We start from the raw sequence: 25,692 nt of genomic DNA on the forward strand, positions 1-25,692 counted from the left end.
CTGCTTCGTCTCTCTAACGGTTTCACTACATTTCCATAATATTCTCACCCTGCATCCCTTAGACCTCCAACATGGCTGCACAAACCTGACCCAACGCCTGCAGAGCAGTGGACATTTGTTGGCTCTTCATCCATTCCAAGGCTCTCCATTATGGCTCCGGATGACAGATGTAGATACGGCGGTGTTCTCCCCCCAGGCTGTAAAGCACGAGGCCTAACCTTCCTCACAGCAGAAGTAATGGTCCACACCTTTAATTGTCGTGGGCTGTTCATCTTCACTAACAATAGCAGTAAGCAATGGGTCTGGGAAAGAAAAGCAGTCGTGTCTGACAAAGGAAGTGATTTAGTTCTGGAGGCAATTCGTAAGCGGGCGTTGCAGGAGCAGCAGTAATGTGCCGAGAGAAAGATCATATGGGGTAAGAGGCGTAGCAGACACAATAGTAGCACACAAGCAACGCTGGATTTTTTTCCCCTTCCATTGCAAAGATTTATCTGAAAATAAGAGGCAGTAAAATGTATATTGTGTGTGTCCTTCAAGGTAGCCAGAGCTTGTGTTATTGAAGTGGACATGATGCTCTCTGAATTATGGATGTTGCGAAGGCTTAGAAAGTGAGTTGGACAAGAGCAACTTTATCGTCACGGCTGTATCAGTCAGAAAACAAACAACACATCTCATTTAAAGACTTGGTCTGTTTGTGTAGGTGATCTTCAGGGTTTTGATGCCCCCTCATTATCCCATTTGATGTCAAAACATCATTTGATGCTCAACTTTCAAAAGTCTGTTTTTAGCTCGGTATTTCTTTTATTCCTCCCAGCCTTCAAAAGAGGCAAAACTGCTGCGGAAAAGATGTGCCACTGATGGGTCACTAGTTTACTGTCAGTATTAGACGCGTAAAATAAGGAATAGACAAATGTTGTTACCAAATTAAAGCATGTTCCCCGGGAAAGTTGAGGCCCATTAAAATGATAGATTGCATGGTGTATGCAAAGGGATACTTTACACCCACAAAACAGTCTAATTGCATTCATTCCTGTAAGAAGTCCACAAATGTTGAATCTAGATTCTCAGGCGTATTGGCAGCAAGCTGCTAGACAGCAGATGACTAGCTTCAAACGAGTAGCGAGGGGGAGGGATGTAAAATCTTGACAAACAGTGAGAGCCAGTGTCCACATCATCTCTCGCCCCTGACAGGCTTCCCCATGCATGAATTCAAAGCTGGTAAAACCATGGCTGGATTCATTTTGATCTGACATCCATCATGTAGATCAGTGTTGTGGCTTCACTGTACTGTGTCCACGATAAGATGTTTTGGCAATCGGCCCATGACATCTGTTCGAGTCAGTCAAGAGAAACTGGGACCAATTTGGCATTTCTGTCACAAGTTATTGTTGGCTCTTTGGCTTTAAGCACCATTCATTCCGATTAGAATAGTCACACAAAACTATTCCTGAATGTAATTACAATGTCTGAATTGAAAAAAAAAAAGTTAATTTAAAACTTCTGTATAGGAAGCTAATCATATTCACTCATGATCATTTTTTTGAGGTTGCAGTGTAAGGTGGCGTTGCATCAGATTGTGTGATTCTGTAATGTGTTCCTGTAATGTTTCCCCCCTCCGTATCTCTGCTGTGTCTTTACCCCGGAGAGGATTTGCAAATTGGAAAATTGCAAGGGGCTGCAGATTTTTATTCTTCTTTTATTTGTTTAAAGCAACCAGAAAAAAGCCTTGTAGCCAGTCACCAGGGGGTAAATGGGTGTTGTGTACTAGTTTAAAACCATTAAGAAATAAATTACATGATACTGCAATATTAATGATGTGAGAGGCAGACTCAGAGTCAGGGGTTCTTTGATGGTTACAGTGATGTGGTTCACAGCACTGTCCGAGCCTGCTCAGTATATAAGTCTCATTGCTGCGTTATAGAATCACAGATAAAGTGTTGCTGTGTTTCTGTACCAGCTTGTATGGCTCAAGCATGGAGGCATGTGTGTGGAAGGCGTTAGGCAGATGGGATGTGTCTGATATCTCTCACTCAACATAATGAGACGAGAATGCGCTTCACCAATCTTAGGGCCCGTCTGATGGCAAGAGACACAGTGCCCACTCATATGGGAGGGATCTTTCCCCTCTTCAAAGATAATGAGATGACAATGTATTCAACTATCATTAGATAGAGACAGGGTTTGGCGGTGGTGGGGAGGGAGGAGGGGACGGAGGGAGAAACATTCTACAGCACTTGTCTGCAGCCTTTGATCAGACAAGAAAAGCAACTGTCATTCTTTGTATCAGCGCCGGACTCATGAAAGCACAGCTAACTACTTTATCACCACCGGTGTCACTGAAAGGCTATAGTTTGTGCTGTAGTTCCCTCGAGCAGGCGATTTCTCAAGCTCACCTGGATTGTTAGCCAAACAGGAACACACACATCTCTGTTGTTGTCACCGTGCTGCTGCTGCCCAGTGTGATATGCTAAATCTTTGTCTCTCTCTGAATTCAGTCGCTTGACAAAAAATTGCAGCACTGTAAAAATCAATTTGCCGTCACCTGGGAAGAGAAGACGCAACACTTTTGCCTGACATGGCACTCCATTGCGAGATGTCAAAAGTGCCATGTTAACAGGCTTATTTAAGCAGGTCTGACGAGACAATCTTATTCTAAGTTGACAGTTTGTTGTGGCACTTGTAGAGGGATCCATCTTGTCTTTTGTCCCTGCAGTGAAGATGATCCCTCACATGCTGTTTTTTTTTATTCTGCCTTTCTTAGAACACTGTGTTTTGACAAATAAACCATCCAAATCTTTTTTTTTTTTTTTTTCTCCCAGGCATTCTTCAGCGAGCATTAGGCCAACTGATCTGCACTGAAGTTCTGAGACTGTATTTTGACAGCAAACAATTATGCAGCGTTATCATTTATCTGGCAGAAGAAAATGTGTTTTGGTGAAGTCCAACAATCTGCGCCTGTAACATGTAATCTTTGGAAGTTTTCATCAATTACAAATCACCGCATTACAGTCTTAACATTTTGTACGTTATGTAAGGAACTGGTGCACATGCGGTATGGCTTCAAAAACCAACAATCAATACAGTACAATGTTTGCAACACACGCTGTGCTGTTGCATCTCTCTCTCATCACTTTCCATCTCTGTTCACTGTCACACACAAGAAAAGAGAATAAAATACGAGGGAGAGCTGCTCCCTCACTCCCTAAAAAAAAAAGAAATCAAACAAAGGCTAGGAGCAGAGCTCAAAAATAGAACAATCTGTCTACATTTGTCACACAATTATGAGAGATTGTTCAAACTTTTGTGACGCCAAAATCCCTTTAAAACCTGACAAATCATGTCTCAAGTCAGGACTCATCATCCTCTCCGTGCTTCCCTTTAAAACTCAGCAAGATGCTCATTTGAAAGTAAGAGAAGGAGACGCCTTAACATCCAATTTCCCAACATTTCATCATCATGTCTCAATAATTATGCAGGGTTATTAGCTCAAGTATTTGTCCTTGGCATCCTTAATGCCGGCTGACATTTATTATGAACAGTAATGGTATTGGAGATCTTTGATTTGCCGTTTGCGGTGGTTAAGTGTAGTTTGGCGTGTTCTCTGCAGTGCAACAGCACCCTCTCTTGATAATTTATGATATGATTACATCACCATGAAGGAGCATACAGTATGTGAGTGAGTGTGTGTGATACTGCTGGGAATATACTAGAGCCCAAACTGCAAAGATGAACGAAGCAGAGTGCTCACTAACAACACCAAAATGGATGCATGCAAATTTTATTACTTTGTTTGCATATTTTTATTGCAAAGTCCCTGAACCAGGCGCTGACAGTGTATAGTACATTTGTGTTGGGGCGTCTGCACTAACAAAAGCTACAGTCTACACTGAATGTGCAAAATCTACATCTCATTTGTCTAAATCTTAAATCATCATCTTAACTTCTCTGTGTCTCCTGTTTTGTGGTGTTTCTAGCTTCAATTATTCACTTCATTAGCCATACATTGGGATTAGGGCTGTTTTCAAAGAAGAATAAAGGGTTGATTTTAATTAGGGCAGTGATAATCTTAAAAAAAAAATTGAAGGTGACTTAAATATATAGTAATATTTAGCCGACACATTCAGTTTTCGGATTAAATTTAAATGGAAACTGAGGATCCTCTTATGTAGTAATGTGTTTTATTCAATGTAGGTCATATAAAACACCTAAAAGGATTTAATAATAGGATTCTAAGAATAATCATAATGGGATTTTTATATCAGAGTTTTCCAACTTCAGCTAGCTTTGAGTTAAGTCGGTGCTGCACCACCTTACTTTTAAATTATCACTGAGTTTTGTACTTTATTAGGAGTTCCAGTTTAAAAAAACGTAGCAACAGTCAAACTACTGCAGTGAAAGTGTGTCTGCTGCCATTGAAATGCTGTACTGTATCATAAATAGGGTGTCTACAGGCATCACACACTTAAATGTAACGATTTTTAGGAGCTTTTTTAAGATAATATTTAACATTTTTATTATTGGACAAATCATCTTTTTTCTTATTCAAGCATCGCACATATGAATAAAACTATAGCATATATATTTATGGTTATAAGAATAAGGTTCATCTACATTTTGCTAACAGGTAAATACAACTTTAAAGTCAAACTGAGACGGTTTTTGAAGAAGAATCACCTGTGCAGTCATGAATATTTTGGTGCTTCCTGCTCTATGGTGCTAATTATGTATTGCAGTTTGTGTCTTGTATTGTTCTGTCTGTATTTCTATTGTTGTTTGTGCTTTGCACTGTCGCTTGTGTTCTTGTTGCTGAGTCTTTTGTATCTTAAGGCCCAGCTAGGGATAGGCATTGCACATGAGCTTAGGCTATAAATGCTGTGGTGTGGCGTCTATGTATGCTACATACTTGTCCCTATACAAATAAACATGAAATAAATAAAATAAAAAGTCAGTATTAGGTTCAAGGGTGAGTTTAAAGATGTGTATCGTCAAAAATGTGGACTGTCAGGCAGAAGAGCTTGGCTCGTTTTGACAAAAATAAATGGATTAATGAAAATATATAGAATTTTTGTGGCAATTAAGACCTCAAAAATTCAAATTTAAAGACTTTTAAATGACTTTTAAGGCCTAATATTTATTAAATTGGATTTAAGACATTGAAAGACTTTTAATGACCTGCAGACACCTCGGAGAGGCACATTTTTCCTATGACCCTCTCTGGAAACCTGATGATTTTGTCGAAAAATAAATGGATAAATGAAAATGTCTGAAATTTTTGTTCCACTTAAGACTTCAAAAATTCTAATTTAAGATTTTTTTAATGACTTTTAAGGCCTAATATTTATAATATTTAAGCCTTACAGACCTGCAGACACACTGGAAAAGCACATTTTCCCTATGGCCCTCTCTGGAAGCTTAATGACTTTGAGGTAATGTATCATACCCTCATAATGTGATGCTCCTCCTCACTGTTTGTTTTAAACTGTGGTTGCAAAACTGCGGGTGGAACTAGACTGAGTCGGCAAAACAGTTTCGTCTAACAGATGTGGAATTTAAAATGGGGCAATACTGAGCTAACCCTCAGGAGAAGAATATAATATTGCACATTTGCAACAATCATATCCATCGCAGGGACAAATTGAATAAAGCTATTTTCATCACTATGGGCTCATGTTTCCACAGCCATTACACTATGCCTTTGAATTAATTGGACAGAGATATATCGAGATAAATATTCTACATGCTGGGGCTTTCAGTAATGTTATACTCTGAAGAGGTGAACTTAGGTGAAAGCTATTATCCTTTATTGATCTCCATTTTAAGATCTGACAGGAGGAGATGCAGATAAACAGAAATAGAAAGTTAGAGAAGGAGATTTATCTTTGCATCAGCTGAGATATGGCTGGTGCAAAAAGGACTATATACCTCCAAATGAAAAAGATAAAGGTGTGTAATGTTTCGTGTCTTGTGAAAAATAATTAAAACTGTCGATGTAGACATATAAGCTGGTATTCTGTGTGCAAAAACCATCGAAATCTCACCAAACAAGTGAGAGGAGGGTGGAGTGGTGGGGGGACCTTGAAACTATTTGGAGGGTAAACAATGAAAAAACACAAAGGCAAGCAACAGCAGTTGGTCCTCAGTCTGTCGAGTGAAATCAACAAACATGCTTGCTTGATTTAAAAAGTGGGTGCTGCACCGAGAAGAACACTGAGGTTAATGCCGACATCAAAGTAGTTTCCAAGTCTGTTTAGTCAAAGAATCAGTTTAGTTTACTTTTAGCAGAACAACAAGAGAAATCAAAATCTGCCCGCCGAGGGGCCGCAATCAGCTCTCAACATGGATTTGAACGTGCAGAGAAGACTGAAGTCGTTTTATTTATAGGTTTGCATGCTGTACAAAATTATGATAAAAACTAACATTTGGCCCCAAAAACGTGTCATAATTACAGTTACAAATTGTTCCCGTTGTGATAAAGTTAGTAATGTGTGAACTCTGATGAGCAGAACAACCAACTATGAATCTAAAAATTGCAGATCAAAGTCACATTAGTGAAGTGCTGTGGATATCAGGTTTCTGAGTGCTGCGCATTAGACTCAAATAGCTGGTTTGGGTGCACCCAGTGCCTCGTAGCCATAGTCTGCCATTTATTCTAGGTTAAAGGACGACCTCACCCTCATATGAACATTTGTAAATGTTCATCAGTCATGCTGTGTACCCTTGAATTCTTTAAGAAAACAGTTTTCTTGCACGCCTACACAGAAAATGGCAATCATGTTGACCATCCTTAACAGCAGCAACACTACATCAAAACATCAGTTTGCAAACACTCACACAACTCCTGCAGTATTACGCAAGTCTATTTTATCTAGTCGAAAGCTCAGAACCTTCCAAACACATGCACGTTCACTACAAAATTCTTAATGACAGAGTCTGGCTTTGAAGAGCGCAGTGTTAATTTCATTGACGAAAACAATTACGAAAAGTTTTCGTCAACGACCTTTTTCTATGATGAAAATAAGACAATGACAAGCTTAAAATAGATCTTGATAATAAAAACTTAAGACGAAATCTATGCTTCATTTTTCGTTGATGAGACGAGACGAAAATGTTTGTGGTGGACTATCGGACACTAAAAGCTGAGAACGGCCGTATAAGCAATTGTCTTAAAAATGCTGCATGAAGCAAATAGTCTGCGCAAAAAAACACTCAGACTGGAACAGCTTCAGCCGTTGGTGTGAGTTGTGAGCAGTAAATAATCAGCTGTGTGTGTCTGACCATGGATGGTGGAGCTGCTGAATGGATTTGTGGAGTTTGTTAGTTGCAGCAGTGGCTGTTAGCAGTTAGCTCCGCTTTGTAGTCGTTGAATGGCAGCGGAGCAAGCAGCCACCAGCCACCGGACTTCACATCTGTTGATGCCAACAGGACTCAGATCAAACCTGGACTGTCTCCAGAAGGTTTACGGGTTGATGCTGTTTGAAAGGCAGGTAGGAGGCTCTGTTATCTGTGCTGTAAGAGATTTAAGTTTAGTTTTAATCACCGGCTCTGAGAGGGCACAAGTTTAAACCTAACATGTTGCAGTTTAAGAAAGAATTCAGGCTTTAATTGGAATATTTTTCTGCTTCTTAACAATGAGATCAATAAGACAGACTTTAAAATGAACCTGAGTACAAATCCCAGTTGTCTCAGATTAGTTATTTGTGGTGTCAAAGTTTTTGAGACAGAGGTGTTGAGCTTTTCAAATGATGACCAGTGAGTGTGTGCTTGTAAATCACCCATTAAAACTGTCAAACACTGCTGGAGAAACGACAGTTTCGGAAGTGTGGGGAAATTATTTGTAGTTGCAAAAAAAAATGGTCTAAATGAAATTATTATTCAACTACAATGACTACAATGACTAAAATGTCATGAATTTTCATCGACTAAAACTACAAAGGATAAAAATAACTAAGAAGTGACTAAACTAATAAACATTTTCGTCTCAAGACTAAAATATCTGTCAAAATTAACACTGGAAGAGAGCATAGGTAAGTTTCTCTTTCACTTTGGTTTTATATACTAACGTTTGAGTGAAAGTGCATGTGTTTGGGAAGTACTGAGCATATGACTGGCTAAATGAGACTGGGATTATACTGCACGAGGTGTGCAAGAGTTTGCAAATGGATGTTTTGATATAGTTTGCTGTTGTTAAACACGGTCCCCAATCAATCAATGCAACAATATGTTCAATGTTTTCTGTGGAGCACTTCGAGAAAACAAAGTTTTTACAAACTCGAGGTAACACGGCGTGACTGACTGATATATAAATGGTTATTTTGTGGGTGAAGTGTTCCTTTAACCCACCGGTTGTGTTGTAAATGATAACATCCAAAAGGCATCATGTCCTTAAAAATACAGAGTGATCTCGATATATAATATTGCATAAATCAAATTAAACATTCGCTCAGCCAGCATGCCCAGAAATAAAGATAAAAGAATAATAACTGTCGTCACCAGGCTGCACTGGTGCTGCACTATCAACACAAATGCAGTTTCAGAAAGTTCACAAAAAAATCTGTACAGCAATGTGAAATATCAATATGATATATTTTCTGTAATTCACAATTTTGTAAACTTTTATTTAATGCGAAACAAGACTTCTAAGACAAGCAAATGACTTTGGTGTTCTGTAGCTACAGGCTCAATAATAATAATAATAATTAAAAAAAAATCCAAATATATTATTCAGTAAAATTTCATTCCTGTTTTTTCAAACCAGCCTGGACGAACTCGTCGCCCTCAGTGTCACAGTGGTCTCCTCCACAAAAGAGAAAGAATCTGTTCAGACCACCCACTGAGGAGAGACACAGGTACGTGGTGACATTTATATATCATAACAACTTTCATTTGAAGTGGCTATAAAGTGAAATATAAACCCCAAAATATACTGTTTCATGTGATGGCACCGATAAGAAAAGTCTCTGTATAGATGTAAACTAACCTGCAGGCTTCTTTTCCTCAAAATGTAACTCTTACATTTAATCTTACGAACATACACAGAACGTTTCAGAAAACTAGTATAACAAAGCAGTACAACAAAGCCTTGGCACTTGCTACAGCTTAGCCAAGTCTATGGAAATTCTTGATCGTTTGAGAATGTGGAGAATGTGCAGTGCATTCCAGTTTCTGAATAAGTCCTCCCCAGTGGGCAGGCATGTCCACTAATGATAGAAACAATGGTTTATGGGCAAGGCTCTGTCTGTGTTCCCCTCTGAAAAATGTGGACAGCCGAGTTAAAGAAGATGAAAAAAACCCGAAACAACAAAAAAAAAACCACGACTCTCGAAGGATGTGTCCTTGATCCGTTGTTTTGTTTGTCCACTCCTCTTCGCCGCTCTCTCATTTGTTTCCCATGCTGTCGTGAGACAAAACGCTCAAGGCAATTTCACCACCACCACGCAGGCGCCTGCCCTGCCAATGTTGAGAGGGACCTCCTACAGGACGACAGAGAGGTTAACATGCAGCCTCTCATCTGAGGCTGTCTTCAAAAAGAATCCTATTTTACTTCATGCCGATAAGAGGGTTACAGAGGCAAGATTGGAAAAACATATTGCGAAAAAAAGAGGAGAAGAAAGCTATAAAATATTGATAGGATTCAGGGACTTGAGCAGATTTATGCTCCTGAGGGGTTTTAACTGGAACCCTGATGTTACATGTCACCAGTGCTGGCAACAAAAACTACAATCTAATTAAAAAGTTTAACCATTTAAAATGTCACAAGTTCCCTAGTTTTATTTATATATCTCAAACAATAGAACATCTATACTGTGATAAATGCATTTTGGTGCGATTACCTCAGTCCACTCGTTGTTCTGTGCGTCATAGGACTCAACGGTGTTCAGATACGTCTGGCCGTCGTATCCACCCACAGCATACAGCCTGTCTCCCAGCAGGCAAACACCCACTGCGTCCCGGGGGACACTGAGTGAGGACACAGTGGTCCACGTGTCCGTCTTTGGATCATACCTGTAATTGCAATATTTGGATTATTTCTGCACTACGGCTGATATGGAAAATGAAGGTTTTTTATTCATCCAAATGGCAAAAATCTCAATAGGTAAAGAGTGTCCCATGTCCACTGAGACATCCTATACGTTCGTTGCAACCCCTCTCAGCACAAACAGAGAGCCAGATTGAAACTTAAAGAGACAGTTCACCCCCAACTGAAAAATTCATACTTTTCTTCTTCCTGTAGTGCTATTTATCTACATTGTTTTGATGTGAGTTGCAGAGTGTTGGAGATATCGGCCATACAGATGTCTGCCCTCTCTCAAATATAATGGATCTGCAGGATGATACAGTTGGCTTGTGTAGACTGGTAGAAAGAAAATAGTTCCTCGCAACACGGTCTGAGGATTATCTCCACCGGGTCATGATTTCTGGAAAGAGACATTGCTATTGAGTTTTAAAAATATACTTTTTAGGCGCTTTGAGCACCACAAGCTGAGTGCTGTTTACTCCAGTATATTCAAGAAAAGGCAGACGTCTCTATAGCCAGTGGCAGTGACCTAGCATATTTGTTGCCCTAGGCAAGTCTTTCCCTGACCCCCAAACCTGTTGTTTGCAGTCAAAGTACTGCACATCAATTACCAAAATGCAAAATAAAATAATAATTTGCGCTAATTTGCTTTAAGTAACATTTTGTACATATATTATAAAAACAATAACAAATTAACTTAGAAGAATAAAGAAGAAGAATAACAAATAAAATAATAAATGACATTGTAAAATAATAATAAAATGTACAAAGTACTTTCTAATTAAACTAGGGATGCACTGATTTTTAAATTCTACGCCAAAACTGATACCAGTTTTTAAAATAACGATTTCATAGCCAATAGCATGTTTTTATTGATGTTTCTTTTGTTTTTTGTTGTTATTTATTCTTCTTCTTCCTCTTCTTCTTCTTTTGTTCCATGGAAACACAGAAATCTACACCAAAAGCTACATTTTACAAGATGACATTGAACACCTCATGAGACGGTCATAATTTACCTCTGTCTAATTCTCCTTTTTACTGAACAGAGCTCGAACGCCTCACAGTGTAAATCAATGCAACCTCCGTGAGCTGAGCAGAGGTAACGATAACCAGCTCTCCTCCTGCTGATTCTGCAACACAGATTTGTTGTTGTTGTTGTTTTCATGTCTAGTGGTAGTTGGGTGGGCACCAGAGAGCTTTTGTCGTTTTGACAGCAGGAAACCAAAAAAAGGCCTCTCTATTATTTAGTAGGCTTTGCTATGTTGTTATGTTGTTGTGGCCTGATGTGGCATTTCAAAATAATAGCAGTACTAGTATCAGTAAAAAATAGTAAAAGATAAACATTTTGATTTTTCTTCCCCCATTAGTGGCGCCCCCCATGAATGACAGCGCCCTTAGTGTTGTCCTATACTGCCAATGCCCAGGGCCGGCCCTGTCTATGACTGATATCGTCAACACTCGTCAACTCACACCTAAACAAGCTAGGTAGAATCTAGATAGCACTGATTATGGGGTGAACTGTCTCTTTAAAGCACATGAAGTGTGACACAAGGGATAAACCAAGCTGGTTCCAGAGGACAATTTGATGCACAATCGCTACAACAGAAAGATCAATCTGTTATTATTGATGCTAAATTACTATGGAATAAACTGCGACCTGACCGCTGGGACTTTTTCAAATCCCCTTGAGCACCTTTATGAAATAATACTCGGATTCTAATTGGAGATAAAGTGGTTAACTGGACACTATGTAAACAATTTCTGAGCTTTAACCAAACTGTAGACAAGTAGAAATTACAAGCTAATCCATTTTGGAGGTACCGTAAAACTCCAATTAAAAGCCTGGTCCCAATTAAATCTCTTACCAGCCTGGTGTGGCTACACATTTTGACAAATAAAGGCCTGTCTCAATGAGAGGCCTGGTCTGGTTGCCAAGCAGTGCATTTTTCTAATGGAAGTCCTTCTCATGTTTAAAACCGGGTTGTTGGCTACCTCAAATTATGTGTCCATTCCTCAATTACACTATAAGTTATTCATATCTTTAGTCTGTAAGGGTCCTCAGATCAAAAGAATCAAAAGGGCTTTTCATAAAGTTGTGTGGACTGTTTTAACAGGATAAAGTGGTGATGTGTCAGTGTACCGGGTGCCGTAATCCTCAAGTGTCGTGACTCACTCTCTCTCTGATGCACTGTCTGCTGGAGGTAGATCAAAAGAATGATTCATAATTGATATAAAATCTGAAGCCTAATTTTTGAACAAGTAATATTTGTTTAAATAGACAATTTGTATTTCCCATCTTCGCTGATGAGCAGTTGTGTGTGAAAGGAATTAAAGACCTGTCCCAAATAGAGGCATGTTGATTTCAGTGACTTAAGCAAATAATAGCTGGGGCTATTAACTGAAGTTTTACGGTATGTCCAAATGCAAAGTACCTTGTCTAAATGGGTATGCAGCCCTCTTAGCTGTCCCACAGGCAGCCCCAAAGAAGAAATGCTTACTAGAGCATCATGTAAGGACACTTCTTCAAAGATCTATCACTCACTGCAGGAACACTTTTGTGACACCTTGATCAAAGTAGAAAAAACAAAACAACGGGCAGGGGACGTGGCTGCAGACATAGCCTGAGGCCTGGAAGTCATGTTTGACTAACATCAATACCATGCACAAAAAAGGAGCAATAGGTTTATCCATCTGAGAACAACACACAGATGGCATCAGACACCACAACAATTATATAAGTGGAGACTGACACAAATAGCCTCCTGCTGGAGATGTGACCAGAACAACGCTTCTGTCCTACATGTACTCTGGACGTGTCCAGCTATTAAAGGTTTGTGGAAGAATATCCAACAGGTTATTTATTTAATACAAAGTCAGGACTTGTACCTGTCCTCCTTTGAAGAGAAATTGATTATTTTCGCTTTTACAACAGCTAAACTGATACTACTGAGACACTGCAGGAAAAGCACCAGACCCCTTGCAAAGAATGAGCTACAACAAGGGCTCAGGTGTCTGCTCAGAAGAGGGTGCCACACTTTGTACTGAACATGCTTGATCAGTTTTTGTTTACATGCTGCCCTTTCACTGATTGGCTGTAACTAGAACTGTACCTTAGAAGTTGTGCTTAACCTTGGAGAAGATGCCAGTGTGTTGGTTTTTGTGTTTTCCCCATTCATCTGATTTTGCACGTTTGTATGGGAGTCTGTTTCTGATAGATCTGTTAAGTGGTTATTTTGTCCTTGTCACCTTGTTTTAACTCTCAATAACATCTCGAATATTAAAAAAAAAAGCAAAATTGTCTCTTGAACAGCAGCTGGCAGCCTATCAGTGTCGGCACATGCTGAAAAAGACATTTTTTCAGGGGCATTGGTGCCTTAGTGGATAGACAAGGCACCCCATGTACAAGGCTGTTGCCGCAGTGGCTCGGGTTCGACTCCAGCCTGTGGCCCTTTGCTGCATGTCACTCCCACTCTCCCTCCCCCTCACACTTGACTTTCCTATCAATTAAAGGCAAAACTGCCCAAAAAAGTATCTCAAATCTCTATCTTTTTTCCACCATGTTGATCATTAAGATGAAAATGAAGACACATTTTATGATTTACTTTCAATTATTTCTGGGTAATGAGATCCTTTAAATGTTTAAAAATTCAGCCATGTCTTGCTGAGACTTGGTACTGCCGAGGATTGAAGCTGCCTCATGTAGTTTTGATCAAATAATGATGTGACAGACTGTGATCTGCAATCAGAAAATGTGATATAATAAGTGAAACATCTCATAAACAGTGGTGGAAAAAGTATTTGGATATTTTACTTAAGTAAAAGCAGAAGTATTACAATACTTTTAAAGTAATTAAAGTACCAACAGAAAAAGTACTCATCATGCAAAATGGCCATTTTCAGATTCATATATATTATAAAAGTGAATTATAGTTTGTGATACATTAATATGTTAATCACTTCAAATGTAGCAGCTGGTAAATGTGGAGCTTATTTTATTTACTTTGTGTACTGGTGGGTAGTTCAGTTTAAAAAACCTACATCATCCTTTATTAGTTTATTGTATTTCATGGTAATAATCTGAGTCTGCAAAGAAATTAGTGATTTAAGTTATCGCATAAATCTAGTTATGAGAAAATAATATAATATGTGCTTCCAAAGTGTGGTGGAGTGGAGGTATAGAGTATTATACAACAGCAATAATACTTAGCTGGAGTACAAGCCCCTCAAAATTGTACTTAAGTACAGTACTGGAGTAAATATACCTGGTTACATTCCACCACTGCTCATAAACATGTGACTGAGCAGACACTGATATACTTGTAATTATTTGATATTATACTGTGTAATGTTTAAAGCGAGTCCATGCCGACTTCTGCTACATCAAATATATGCAATTAAAATGTTAATACACCTTCTGATCTTGGAGACTGATAAATTGATAAAAGAGGCTAACAGACCATAAAATGCTCAATGCAAATGATTCAAAATGCTTTTCAGTGAGTAAAAATCACTGTTTCATACATCACTGAACTGTCAGATACCAGGGGCCGTGTTCACAAACATTCTGAGAACTCTCTCAGAGAGCTCCTAACTTGGCCTAAAAGTTTTAACTAAGGAGTCCTAGCTTAGGAGTGATTTAGGAAAGGTCTCAGAGCAACTCTAACCAAGGAAGGGACAGAAACTTTTATCTTAGTGAAGAGGTGTGGTTGACCCCGTTGCTAGGTGTGATGCTTTCTTTTAACAGATGTGATTGGTTGTGACAGACCCAAGTCATCACTGATGCATTTTTCCAGTTTTCCAAATATCTTAGTGTTGTGATCATTTTATTTGTGGCGTTTAGCGTTAGGCGTGAAATGTGTGCGTATCCCTAAAGAGACTGGCCACACGTATCATCCCTGCATGATCCAATCTGTAGCGTTACCCACTGTCATCCAGCATTTGGAAAATATTCCTCCGACCTCTTTGTGTCTCCACCATTTTCTCCTCTCTTTCAGAAACCCTTAAGCCTCTTAAAAAGTCCTCCTCCCTGCTCCTGACAGTTGGTCACATTAGCAGCTGTTTTAAGGTCTAAGATGCTTTGTGAATAACTTTTATCTTTACAAGGACCTAGTCTTAACTTTAAGGAGAATTTCTAAGTAAACTTCGCAATTCTAAGAATTTTCTTAGAATTTCGTCACAAGGAGCAACTCTTTGTACTGGGAAGCTTCGTGAATACGCTCCCTGGTTGTCTACAGGTATCTGACAATTAAATTTAATGCTTTTTAAGGCTTTTTCAAGGTCATTTTTTAACCAAATTTGAGGCAGATTTTTGGCAAATCATCTTTTTCTTATTCAAGCACTGCAGGTCAATAAAATGTTAAGTATATTTTGCCAACACATAGGTGTGAGTAAACAAGTAAAAAGACTTTGAGTTCAGTAGTGGGTTTAAAGATCTGTAACACTGGAAATGTGAACTTTGAAATTAAAAAATGTGACTCATATCGGACAAAAATGAATAAAAGGATGGATGAATTAAATAAGATAAAATTTGTGTGGAAAGTAAGGACTCACAAATTCAAATTTAAGACTATTTAAGATAACTGTTAGGGCCTAACATTTATGAAATTGAATTTAAAACATTTTAAGACCTATGAAGAATCTGCAGTCTCCCTGTGAGCTGTTGTCAAATCGACTAAACACAGGAAATAGAGAGAAATCAGACAGTGCTGAAGGGATGTATGTTCACTTTAATTATCTGTTATTTGAGTTACTGAGTTATTTCAGTAAACAGATATTTAAAATTAAACATAATTTGTTTGGAAATTATATAGCAACTTCATTTATGTTTATTAAAATTAATCTGTAGCAGAAACCTTGTTTAATCTTCATTACCTCCGCTTACAAAATAATGATACAGATTATGTGATGTTAAATAGAAAGGTGGTAGCAGCATCAGATTTTTCTTTAAATACACAAATAACAGGAAGCACATAAAAATTAGGTGTAATTTGTGATTAAAAATGGGACTAGGTGTTCTTAGCAGTGAGTTCAAGCTGAAGGTGCTCTACTGTGAGTCACACCAGCTTCAGATTCAGGCAGATATTACCGCCACCAGATGGTGCCAGATACTATCAAATAAAACCATGTGTGGAAACTATGATCTCTTCTATTAAGTATCAGTAGTACAATATAGACATGTCTCAAAATGCAGGAACAGGGTGTGGATTAAGAGCAGTTTGCCTCTCTTTTGTTCCAAAAGTGTCGTCCCCACCCACAGCTGCGATCCCAAACCACTTACGTAACATTTTTATGTGTTTTTTATCCCAGAGAATAAGCGTTTACCAACCTTTCAACACAATCGGAGAGTCTAGAACAGTGGTTGGATGCGGGGGCGTCGTGTCCACCTACAGCATACAGGAAGTTGTTGTATGTCGCCACACCCACACCTCCTCGCCTTTTGGCCATGGGAGCACACATGCTCCACTTGTTGGTGTGCGGATCGAAGCACTCCATCGACCTCAGGCACGAGCTGCCGTCTCGACCACCCACTGCAAACAATCTGAGAAATTAAACAAAGCGGGTTCAAGATCTGAAATATCTGACATGTGCGTACAGTGCTGGAGGATCAGGGGGAGCAGCTCACATCAGTTGTCAGATGTTTGTGGAAGTAACGACAGAACAGTGATAATATGACAGATTCTGTAAGATACAGCAGTGAGCAGTGGATTGCATTTTTCAAAGGCCCTTTCCTTGAGAGTGTTCTCTCTCAGAAAGATCACATCAGTGTTTTAAGTGCTTGTAGCTCACAGGCCCGACAGCAAAAAAGTAGAGGCTAGGGAAACAGTTTCCTTGTTGTCTATTTTTGACCTAGATGCAGCAGAAATAACTCAGCATCGACTTTAACACTGAATACTGGATGGAGCCACGCAGCAGCCTCTTCTCTCCTTCGGCACACAAACATATTTAAATTAGGCTAAGAGCCAGTCTGTTCTTTGCTTAATTTACTTTCAAGCAGTGTTGTAAGGCATTTAATACATACAAATACACAGAGCGTTTTGCTTTTATAGAGTCTAGATTAGTCTGTATAAATTACCACACTGATCATAACAGTCTCTGCTGTGAGCTGCTGACTACTGCACGAGTTTTTCTAACACACGCCACAAAGGTCGATTTTGCATTCAAGAAGTATAATGTTGTCAAACTATCACTGCACTAATGCTGCACTTCAGCTTTTCCTGGACCAGTGCACCGAGAGTTATATAACCATGCCTGTGTTATTGCACGCTCTATTCCAAATTACGTATTACATTACTGCTGACCGTTTTCCAAAGCAAATTTTGGAATTTCTTAATGTTTATTCATTTCAGTACCATTTGCAAATCAGCCCTCAGAATATTTAATGGTGGACAGGAACATAAATTCTGCCTCAGCTTTTTGTCAAAGTCACATTATTTTTGCATGAAAACAACAGATGGCTTATAAATGCAGGCACGATGTTCAAACTTTAAGCCTATAAACAAGGTGATTTTGTGTTAGACTTGCTTAACAAAAAATCCCTTTTTAAAAATCTAATTATCATCACCAAGGGTAATGCTAATTTTAATTATGGATGCATTGATGCAATATTTTTCAGTCCGAATACCAATACCTGAACTTTGGATATCAGCGGATACCAAGTACTGATGCGATACTAGTGTTAAAGCAGTACATTACCGCAAAAAATTAAAAGTTGTTCCATTATATAAGGCCAGGGACAAACAACATTTCACCAACTACAGGCCTATATCATTGTTCTGCCAGTTCTCTAAAATATTAGAAAACCTGTTTATTAGGAGGTTGGATCATTTCATTGAAAAGTATTAGTCAGTTCAGGTTTAGAGCAAATAGATCAACATCAATAGCATTAACAGACTTAATAGAATAAATTACTAGTTGTACTGATAACAAGAATTATGTAGTAGGAGTTTTTATAGATTTTTAAAAAGGATTTGACACCATAAACCATGACATATTCCCCCAAAAACTGGAAAGATATGATATGAGAGGGGTTGCATCGGACTGGGTAAAAAGTTATATGGGTTGGCGTCCCACAGGGGTCAGTATTAGGTCCATAACTGTTTATTTTGTACATAAATGATATATGTATGGTGTCCAGAAAAAAACAATTTGTTTTATTCGCAGATGACTCCAGTGCTCTATGTTCTGGGGAAATCTGCAACCATAGTTAAGCATAAATAAACTGTCTTTAAATATGAACAAAACTTAATTTATGTTGTTTGGAAACCTCAGTACAGACACAGAAGTACAGATGTTAATGATAATGTTAATGAGAAAAGAGTCTATGAAACAAGATTTCTGGTGTGATTTTAGACGACAAAATCTGCTGGCAACCTCAGATCAATTATGTAAGAACAAAGCTGGCAAAGAGCATCGCAGTTCTGGGGAAAACAAAACACTTACTGGACCATAAATCACTGCACACTCTGTATTCATCACTTCTACCACCATATCTGAATTACTGTGTGAAGGTTTGGGGCAACACTTACAAAAGCAACTTACAGCCATTACACATCCTTCAAAAGGGAACAATCAGGACAGCACACAGGAACACACCGTTTTTGAAGTCACATGCATTGAAATTTTTAGATCTGGTCAATTTTAAAACAGCAATAATCATGTTTAAAGCCAGAAATGATTCACTTCTTGGCAACATTCAAAAACTGTTTTGTGACAGGGAAAGGAGTTATAATTTCATTCATTTTCCATAACCGCTTATCCTGTTAGGGGTCACAGGGGGGCTGGAGCCTATCCCAACTGACATTGGGCGAGAGGCAGGGTACACCCTGGACAGGTCACCAGACTATCGCAGGGCTGACACATAGAGACAGACAACCATTCACACTTACATTCACACCTATTCCATGTTTTTGGAATGTGGGAGGAAGCTGGAGCACCCCATGCAAACTCCACACAGAAGGGCTCCCCCACCCCAGGTTCGAACCAGGAACCCTATTGCTGTGAGGTGACAATGCTAACCACTGCACCATCGTACCCTTGGTAATGATAATTTTAACTATGGATGCACTGATCCAACACTTTTCAGTCCCAAACCAATACCTGGACTTTGGGTTTCAGCCGATACTAAGTACTGATCCGATACTAGTGTTAATGTAACAAATAAATACATAGATATAAATTTAGTGTATTGATATTTATTATAGGGAGGCACAGTCCCCGTGTTAGTGTGGATTTCCTCCTTGTACTCCGGCTTCCTCCCACAGTCCAAAGACATGCAGGTTAACTGGTGACTCTAAATTGTGAATGTGAGTGTGAATGGTTGTCTGTCTCTATGTGTCAGCCCTGTGATAGTCTGGTGACCTGTCCAGGGTGTACCCGGCCTCTCAGCCAATGTCAGCTGGGATAGGCTCCAGGCCCCCTCGACCCCTAACAGGATAAGCAGTTACGAAAATGGGTGACTGGATGGATGGATATTTATTATCAAAATACTTAATCGAGCACCAGCAACTTGCCATCATACAGACTTTAAACTTGGAAAGACTGATGGAGCTGCTAAAATACTTCATGATATCAAGGTGTGTACAACACAAAGAGGAGAGCCCATTTGCACACTGGGAAAGATTATATAAACCTTTTATTGCCACTTTTCTGAGAAGTTCATTTTTATCATTATATTTTAAATGAAAGGTTGTCCTTAACCCTAACCCTTTTTTCAAAATGACCAAGAATGAATTTAAGTGTAATCCTTGTAAATCAGCGCTGCCTAGTTTGACCCCACTTAACAAGCAGTACTTGACAAGACTGACAGCTGCTTTCAAGACTCCTCGGCTCTGACTGATTGTTTTCATTCACATGCTTGAAGGCCATGATAGAGCGCATGATTATCTCATTTAGTGCACTGTGGTGCTCTGTGAATATAGTGACAGTTTCAGCAAATATGAAAAAGTTTATTTGTTTGTATAAAATTTTTAAGGCAGACATAGCCCTTTGAAAACCATGCGCTACCACTAGCATTCCTGTTTTACTGTGTATTGCCTGTACTCGTCTGCCTCCTCAGCTTCTGTTGTGGCTCCACAGATGCCAGTGACCTCGGCCTCAGGCCCCACGATATTTCAAAGACCAGAATAAATTTTGCCTCGAAGTGTAAGGTCGCACATTTTTAGCAATCAAATGCCAGTAGGTCTGAAGGTTCGATAAAGCGACTTACTTTCCATTCAGTGCTGTTACTCCCATGGTGCTCCGCGGTGTTGACATGCTGGCCACGTAGTTCCACTGCCTGGCCTGAGGGTCCCAGCGTTCCACTGTGTTGAGGTAGCTCCAGCCGTCGTGGCCTCCCACGGCATACATGGGGCCCTCCAACACAGCTATACCTACAGAAATAGAAGCAGGAGATATGTGTTGCCTGGAAAAGTAGAAAGGAATCAAATTAAAGGAATACTTCACCCCCGAAATGACCATCTGTGTATCAGTTACTCACCCCATGAAACACTGTATTTGTGAAGAAAATTTTGTTTTTCTTGCATGCCTGCACAGTGTATGAAGAATCCAAAAATCAAGAAAATTCTTGATGAATTTAAGTCATAGGGGTCCGTGTTTAAGAACAGCAAAACTATATCAACACATCTGTTTACAAACTCTCACACAACTCACACATTATGATCTAGAGCCCCATTTCCACCAAACACTTTCGGTATGGTACATTTGGAACCTAACGTAACCCTTCAGACATGGTACCTAGAACCTAGCGTTTCCACTGCAAACAGTACTCCTAAATGTGGGCGGGGTTGTTGTCACTCACTGCTCCATCCAGCATGTGACACCGTTTAATACCAGATCTGTGTGCTAGGTACCCCAACAGAGGAGTGACCAAAAATGGGGATGGAAAGGAACGGTCCCATTGGTACCATCCACAACTTTTCACAGCTGAAATGGAAAAAAAGCACGGCGAACTGAACCGTACTGTACTGCTCGGTGGAAACGGGGCTAAAGTCTCATCTGTCCGGTCATATGTTTAGTATTTCCCAAACAGAAAGCCCTTTCTGACAGGAAATTGAGCTATAAGTTAAACTTACCTATGCTCTCTTCAAAGCCAGTAATTTTACCTCACTGAGCACAGGAGCTGCTGCTCTGCCACTGCCTTAATCAGTTGGTATGTTTGTAATATCAGTGTTTTAAAGGGTTAGTTCAGATTCACCAAGGCAGTGGTAGACCAGCAGCTCTGGTGCTCAACAAGGTAAAATTATTGGGGGGGGGGTGGTTCCATTGGAGATTGGAGTTGTGTAAAAGTTTACAAATGGATGTTTTGATATTGTTTTGTTGTTAAATTCAGTCACCTAAGGATTTAGTGCATCAAGGGTTTTCTCCATTTTTGGATTCTTATTTCACCCGAGGCATTTGAAAGAAAAAATATTTCCTGACAAATTCAGTGTAACACGGGGTGAGGAGCTATACAAAGGGACACTTTGGGAGTGAAGTATTCCTTCAGTGGTACCATTAAGTATTCATGCTTCATTTTATACTAATATGTGTGTTCGTTTATAGTGGTCGTGAATACTAAATGAAATAAAGTGCTTTTTCCAAAACAAACTCTGTTTTCTTTCAACGGTTCTTGAAGCAGGCAGAGGTACGTTTCTCATTTTAGAAGTGGGCAGAGTGAGTCATACAGCTGACCGAATCTATTCAGAAAACAGGAAGACTATAGAGCTGCACTCTTATTCCTCATTCCCAAGTCACAGAGGAAAGCGGTTTTCCTCAGCAACAATGTCGAGGATGTTTTAACACAATGGATTTTTATATTACCACCCTTATTTCCTTTGGTGAGAGTTCAATTATTTGGAGGGAACATGAGGGCAAGACCGCACTGAGAGAACCTCCAATGACATAAACACTGTCAGACAGAAACAATTCTCGTAGCGAGACTTCCTTTTATTACCGACTGGTGGCTTTGTAATAAAAAAGAAATACTTTTTCTCGCCTATATCCATAATGCACACAGCAGGAAATGGTTGGGCAGGGATGCTGGTAGACACTAAGCTCAAATATATTCAGACTCAAAATATGCACGCCACAAGCGAAGCAGCGAGAGATATTTGCTGCGGGAAACATCAAAGACAACACAGGTAATCTGTACAGTGTGATCTCCTGGGCTGGCTGATACCTCCGACCACACTGGGTGAGCGAGCTGAATGCTTTGACAAGATCTCCCTGTTCTGTTACCCAGAACTGTTTCAACTGTGAATCAAAATGCTTCTGATATGAGATTTATTGGGCAGGGAAGGGTAAGGAAGAGCAGGGCCAGCACAGCCTGCCAAGCTTTGATAGGGGAATGGGAAAATATCAAAGGTCTATCTCAAAAAGAAATGTACCTTTTTTTTTTTTTTTTTTTTTTTTTTTAACAGCACGCCAGCTGTGACCCTCCTGAGCATGCATCCTGCAGTTTCTGGTGTTTCATAACACCAGGTAGCCGGAGCGAGCTAAAAGCTTAAACCTTGCAATGGCTGATAGAATTGTGTTTTGTTGTCAACGTCCTGTAAACACATGAAGTTTGAAGGAATTCAAGAATAAGAAAAATACACATAATGCTGTCGCTGGACAAGGAGACTTTCAGAGTAGAGTAGAGTAACAAATAATTTTTTTGATGACATATAGAGCTGAAAAAATTGGACCAGAGTGATGAATGACTTTGTAATTATTAATTAGATTTAATCATTTATCAAGCAAAAATACCAAACATCCACTGGTTCCAGTTTCTCAGATGGCAGGATTTCATAATTTTCTATGTCATACATTAAACAACAGGAAGATAAAACTGTGATTATATAGGGCTCTGAGAAGTTTTATTTTGACACACTACATAGACAAAACTAATCATCCATTAATTGATAATATAATTGGAAGACTAACTCACCATTATGCCTACTACATACTAGAAGACTTTGTAAATACTTTTAAAAGTCTAAAGTCTGACACTCTCACATGTAAAGGCAACGTGAGTTTTTAGTCACAGATTATAAGATTTTTGGATTGGATCTTTGCAGGGTCACTATTTCCAAAATGAAAACTAGAATCCTCTTGAGATTATTTTCAATCCCGCTCCTGGTGGAGAATATTTGGCCAAGATTTGTTTAGGAAATATAGTATTGTAACGAACTGGGTGATGTGATGTTAACTGCATGGATTCTGTCACTGCTAAGAATGTTAAGAAAGATCTGTTATGGCAATTACTAAGTTTTCGGAACATGTCACTCCCAGTGAAGTTGTGTGTTTTTAGACGCTGTGAAGCCCGTCAGTCAATACTAGCACCTACGACAGTGATCTGTGTGAGATACCACCTGTGACTGGCAGAGGCTTGAAGAGGGAGGGTTGTCGTTAGACCTGCTAGTTGTATATGTGTAAGTCGAGGAGCGGGAGTTATTGAAGTAGCCGCTAAAACGGAGAACACCTTGTAAAGCAGACAAGTTTGTTGTTTTGGCGTTGGCTATGGCCCACAATAGCTTGTGTTAAAGTTAAGGAATAAAAAGCCAGCAAAACAAGTGCATGTCTTGTAGCCTCATTGTTAAGAGACGCTACAATGTATTCACAATTCCTTACATGTCCACAAAACACCCAACTCTAAAACTCAAGATACAAGGCGTCATATGTCAACAGTGAAATAAGTGCAGGTTGGTGGGTCAGATACATGCCAAATTAAACACCAGATCTTGTTCACTCCACAACTCCACCAGTTTCGCCTCTTTTTCCAACAGAACAGGAGAACAGAGACTTGTTCACATTCTTACACCTCCCTCCCCTCCTTGTTTACTGTCTACCAGGTTTGCTGCTCGCTGTTAGGTGCTGAAGTTGTTGACAACATTCATGTTATCAAACTTCACTATTTCCCATGAGCCAATACAAACTTAAGACAATATTAAACATGTTTGATTTTGTCGGAACGTCAAGTCATGAAAAAGCCTGACTTGGGACAGCTTGGACTGACCTAACCAAACACAAACCATTTTATTCTAACATCTGAAGTATGTCTGGGGCAGTGAAATCACTTGAAAAGTTATTTGGTATAAGGCATTAGTTGCAGCCATACTGACATATTAGTTGTTCGAGACTGTCCTTTCCTTGAAGTTAATGAATATGTTGAAGAGTTTAAATAGTAACTTTATATTTTGGAATGGCAGCACTGTCCTTATATGACTGAAGCAATGTTTTTATGCCCATATTATTAGATTATCTGTCAGTGTATCACTGTCTTTGTAATGAAACAAGTGGAGAGACACACTCACCGAGTCCGTGTCTGTGTGTTGACATGGGAGGCATGGTGGACCACACTTTATTGATAGGATTGTAACACTCCACCATGTTGGACGTCTTGAGTCCATCTCTGCCTCCGACCACATACAGCTTGTTGTCTATCACCGCGACACCAAACTGCAGCCGGCGTCCGTTCATGATTCCAACCTGGACCCAAGTGTTGGTCCGCAGGTCGTACTTCTCTATGGTGGTGGAGCCTGAAACCACAGACAACAACTATTACAATCTAAAGTTCCCCTTCAGACACATTTTTAAGTATGTCAAAACACTGTGCTGTAACTAATATTTTGATATGGTTTCCCCACATAAAAATTACAAAAAGGAAAAAAAAAAAAAAAACCCTGAGACGGAGCCGGAAGCAGATTTAGTGTTTAGGCAATTATGCAACTTTGTAGCAAAATGAGTCCCTGATTAGGACCAAAGCAGTGAAGTCTAGGTCTGAAAGCACCCTTTAGTGACTTTGCACAGTTACAAGTCAGTATAGTCAAGGTCAGAAATTTTAAGGCATATAAACAGACGAAAAACACATCTGATTGGAGGAGGACTTTAAATAAATTACATTGCTGTGTACTGATAACTGCCTGTGGGCTGTACCTTTGGTGGCATCCATCCCTCCTACAGCATAAAGCGCCCCCACGGTCGACTTTCTAGGTTTGGTTCTTGGGCTCTGAAACATGGGACGTCTCTCTGGCAGAAGATGGTACTTCATGGCCTCCATTAGCAGCTTTTGGCACTCCAGATCATCGGAGAACATCTTGTTGTTTTCCAGATCTGCAAGGAGCTACATTTAAAGGAATCACATTAGGAGAACACACTGTAAGAAAGAATGCATATTTAAAATGTAATTTCAGACAGGAACACTTTAGTCAAAGAAAACTTTATTTCGATTTGCAGTATTATATTTAGCGGTATGGCTCTGTTCTGGGACCTCTCTGCCTTTTTTCGGGCCTACGCAGAAAGCCTCTTCCACACACCTATGTGGAAAGCATAAAGCAGAGAGAGCACACCTCCCTGTCCTTCCATGTGCCTACATGGAAAGCATAAGGCAGAGAGAGCACACCTCCCTGCCCTTCCATGTGCCTACACGGAAAGCATAAGGCAGAGAGAGCACACCTCCCTGCCCTTCCATGTGCCTACATGGAAAGCATAAGGCAGAGAGAGCACACCTCCCTGCCCTTCCATGTGCCTGCATGGAAAGCCTAAGGTGGAGAGAGCACACCTCCCTGCCCTTCCATGCGCCTACATGGAAAGCTTAAGACGGCAAGAGCACACCTCCCTACCCTTCCATGTGCCTACATGGAAAGCCTGAGACAGGGAGAGCAGCAGCAAAGAACCCAAGTGCCAAATATTTACGGTCTGTTTACAAATCGCCTCTGAAG

General features: G+C 39.7%; 1 protein-coding gene across 2 annotated transcripts in view; it reads right to left on the reverse strand.

The window, feature by feature from the left end:
• Positions 1-6,214: 6,214 nt before the first annotated feature.
• The window catches only part of klhl4 (kelch-like family member 4), a 57,384-nt gene continuing 37,906 nt past the window's right edge, over positions 6,215-25,692 (reverse strand). The window contains exons 6-11 of one of the 2 annotated variants that reach the window (XM_049586062.1): positions 24,908-25,094; positions 24,286-24,510; positions 20,220-20,382; positions 16,341-16,553; positions 9,831-10,002; positions 6,215-9,470 (exon numbers count right to left, since the gene is read on the reverse strand). In XM_049586062.1, the coding sequence (XP_049442019.1) occupies positions 9,411-9,470; positions 9,831-10,002; positions 16,341-16,553; positions 20,220-20,382; positions 24,286-24,510; positions 24,908-25,094 (1,020 nt within the window). In that variant the 3' untranslated portion in view covers positions 6,215-9,410. The remainder of the gene's footprint in view (positions 9,471-9,830; positions 10,003-16,340; positions 16,554-20,219; positions 20,383-24,285; positions 24,511-24,907; positions 25,095-25,692) is intronic. The other variant, XM_049586063.1, reaches the window with a different exon arrangement.

This window comes from Epinephelus fuscoguttatus, linkage group LG9 (assembly GCF_011397635.1).
Source record: "Epinephelus fuscoguttatus linkage group LG9, E.fuscoguttatus.final_Chr_v1".
In the NCBI taxonomy this organism is placed as follows: Eukaryota; Metazoa; Chordata; class Actinopteri; order Perciformes; family Serranidae; genus Epinephelus; species Epinephelus fuscoguttatus.